General features: G+C 50.6%; 2 protein-coding genes across 3 annotated transcripts in view; one reads left to right on the top strand and one right to left on the bottom strand.

The window, feature by feature from the left end:
• The window catches only part of LOC125487814 (E3 ubiquitin-protein ligase RNF217-like), a 2,612-nt gene extending 2,149 nt beyond the window's left edge, over positions 1-463 (bottom strand). The window contains exon 1 of one of the 2 annotated variants that reach the window (XM_048620152.1): positions 314-463. In XM_048620152.1, the coding sequence (XP_048476109.1) occupies positions 314-359 (46 nt within the window). In that variant the 5' untranslated portion in view covers positions 360-463. Of the gene's footprint in view, positions 1-167; positions 224-313 lie in introns of those variants that run through there. The other variant, XM_048620153.1, reaches the window with a different exon arrangement.
• Positions 1-2,213, top strand: part of LOC125487813 — a 53,673-nt gene that overhangs the window by 28,672 nt on the left and 22,788 nt on the right. The gene's annotated exons all lie outside the window — the stretch shown is intronic.

The raw sequence follows: 2,213 nt of genomic DNA, 5'->3' as shown, positions 1-2,213 counted from the left end.
AACACTCCCAGGGACAGGGACAGCATGGGGTTAGATACAGAGTAAAGTTCCCCCTACACTAACCCCCATCAAACACTCCCCAGGACAGGGACAGCATGGGGTTAGATACAACGTAAAGCTCCCTCTACACTAACCCCCATCAAACACGACCGTAAAGCTCCCCCTACACTGTGTGAAAAGTGCAGTGTCCAGGCCAAAGGCTACCATCTAGCTGCTCGGTTTGATGTCGAAAGCAAAACTAAACTGGGAGCTCCTGCCCTGCTCAGCATGAGACACCCTGAGGCCGGAGGGTCTAACCGAGGGACACACTCACTGCTGGGTCTCTTCTGGTAGAAGATGGTTCCAGTTGGTTTGTACATGCTGGAGGGAGAACGCTGTCCTGGTGGAGACCGGGGTCACACAGGAGATTGGGAGAGACTTCAGGACAAACTTCAGTTCCTCTGTTGCTGAACTGGAATCTCCCTGATATAAAACAATCACTTTCACTTTCAATATCGCCGTCTCTCTCTCTCTCTCTCTCACGCACACACACTGAGAAACAAACACCCAACATTTCAATGTGGCAGCATACGAACAGTGACATGATCAACGTCGCAATGAGAGCCACAGAGTCATAGAGCTGTACAGTGTGGAAACAGACCCTTTGGCCCAAATCCTCCATAATGACCAGATATCTGAAATTAATCTAGTCCCATTTACCAGCATTTACCCCATATCCCTCTAAATCCTTCCTATCCATGTCCCCATCCAGATGCCTTTTAAATGTTGTAATTGTACCAGCCTCCACCACTTCCTCTGGCAACTCATTCCATACACGCACCACCCTCTGTGTGAAAAAGTGGCCCCTCAGGTCCCTTTTAAATCTTTCCCCCTCTCACCTTAAACCTATGCCCCTCTAGTTTTGGACTCCCCTACCCTGGGGAAAAGACCTTGTCTACTCACCGTATCCATTTAGATAGGGTGGACAGTGGGAGCCTTTTTCCTCGGATGGTGATGGCTAGCACGAGGGGACATAGCTTTAAATTGAGGGGTGATAGATATAGGACAGATGTCAGAGGTAGGTTCTTTACTCAGAGAGTAGTAAGGGCGTGGAATGCCCTGCCTGCAAAAATAGTAGACTCGCCAACTTTAAGGGCATTTAAATGATCATTGGATAGACATATGGATGATAATGGAATAGTTTAGGTTAGATGGGCTTCAGATTGGTTTCACAGGTCGGCGCAACATCGAGGGCCGAAGGGCCTGTACTGCGCTGTAATGTTCTATGTTCTATGTTCTATGCTCCTCACGATTTTATAAACCTCTATAAGGTCATCCCTCAGCCTCCGACACTCCAGGGAAAATAGCCCCAGTCTATTCAGCCTCTCCCTGTAGCTCAAACCCTCCAACTCCGGCAATATCCTTGGAAATCTTTTCTGAACCCTTTCAAGTTTCACAACATCCTTAAGAAAGCAGGGAGACCGGAATCGCACCCAGTATTCCAAAAGTGGCCCTAACCAATGTCCTGTACAGCTGCCTTCTTGAACCGCTGCAGTCCATGTGCTGTGCGTTGACACACAATGTCCCTTAGGGAGGGAATTCCAGGGATTCTGACCCAGCGACACTGAAGGAACGGGGATATATTTCCAAGTCAGGATGGGGAGGGGCTCGGAGGGGAACGTGCAGGGGGTGGTGTTCCCATGTACCTGCTGCCCTTGTCCTTCTGGATGGAAGTGGTCGTGGATTTGGAAGGTGCTGCCTGAGGATCTTTGGTGAATTTCTGCAGAGCATCTTGTAGATGGTACACACTGCTGTTACTGAGCGTCAGTGGGGGGAGGGAGTGGGATGTTTGTGGATGTGGTGCCATTCGAGCGGGGGCTGCTTTGTCCTGGATAGTATCGAGCTTCTTGAGTGTTGTTGGAGCTGCCCCCATCCAGGGCAAGTGGGGAGTATTCCATCACCCTCCTGCCTTGTGCCTTGTAGATGGTGCTTTGGGGGGGCAGTCAGGAGGGGAGTTACTTGCTGCAGGATTTCCAGCCTCTGACCTGCTCTTGTAGCCACTTTAAACATCTCATGCTAGTTTACAAATCACTCTATGTCCCTCTCTGTAAACCCTCCAGCTCCTACATCCCCTCCCTATCTCAGTCACCTCCTCTGGCCCCTACACCCCCTCCCTGTCTCTGTCACCTCCTCCAGCCCCTACACCCCCTCCCTATCTCTGTCACCCCCTCCAG

This window comes from Rhincodon typus, chromosome 45, assembly GCF_021869965.1.
Source record: "Rhincodon typus isolate 14 chromosome 45, sRhiTyp1.1, whole genome shotgun sequence".
NCBI classification, from domain to species: Eukaryota; Metazoa; Chordata; class Chondrichthyes; order Orectolobiformes; family Rhincodontidae; genus Rhincodon; species Rhincodon typus.
Note: the sequence above shows the minus strand (reverse complement) of the source record. Positions and strands in the feature narration are given on the sequence as shown.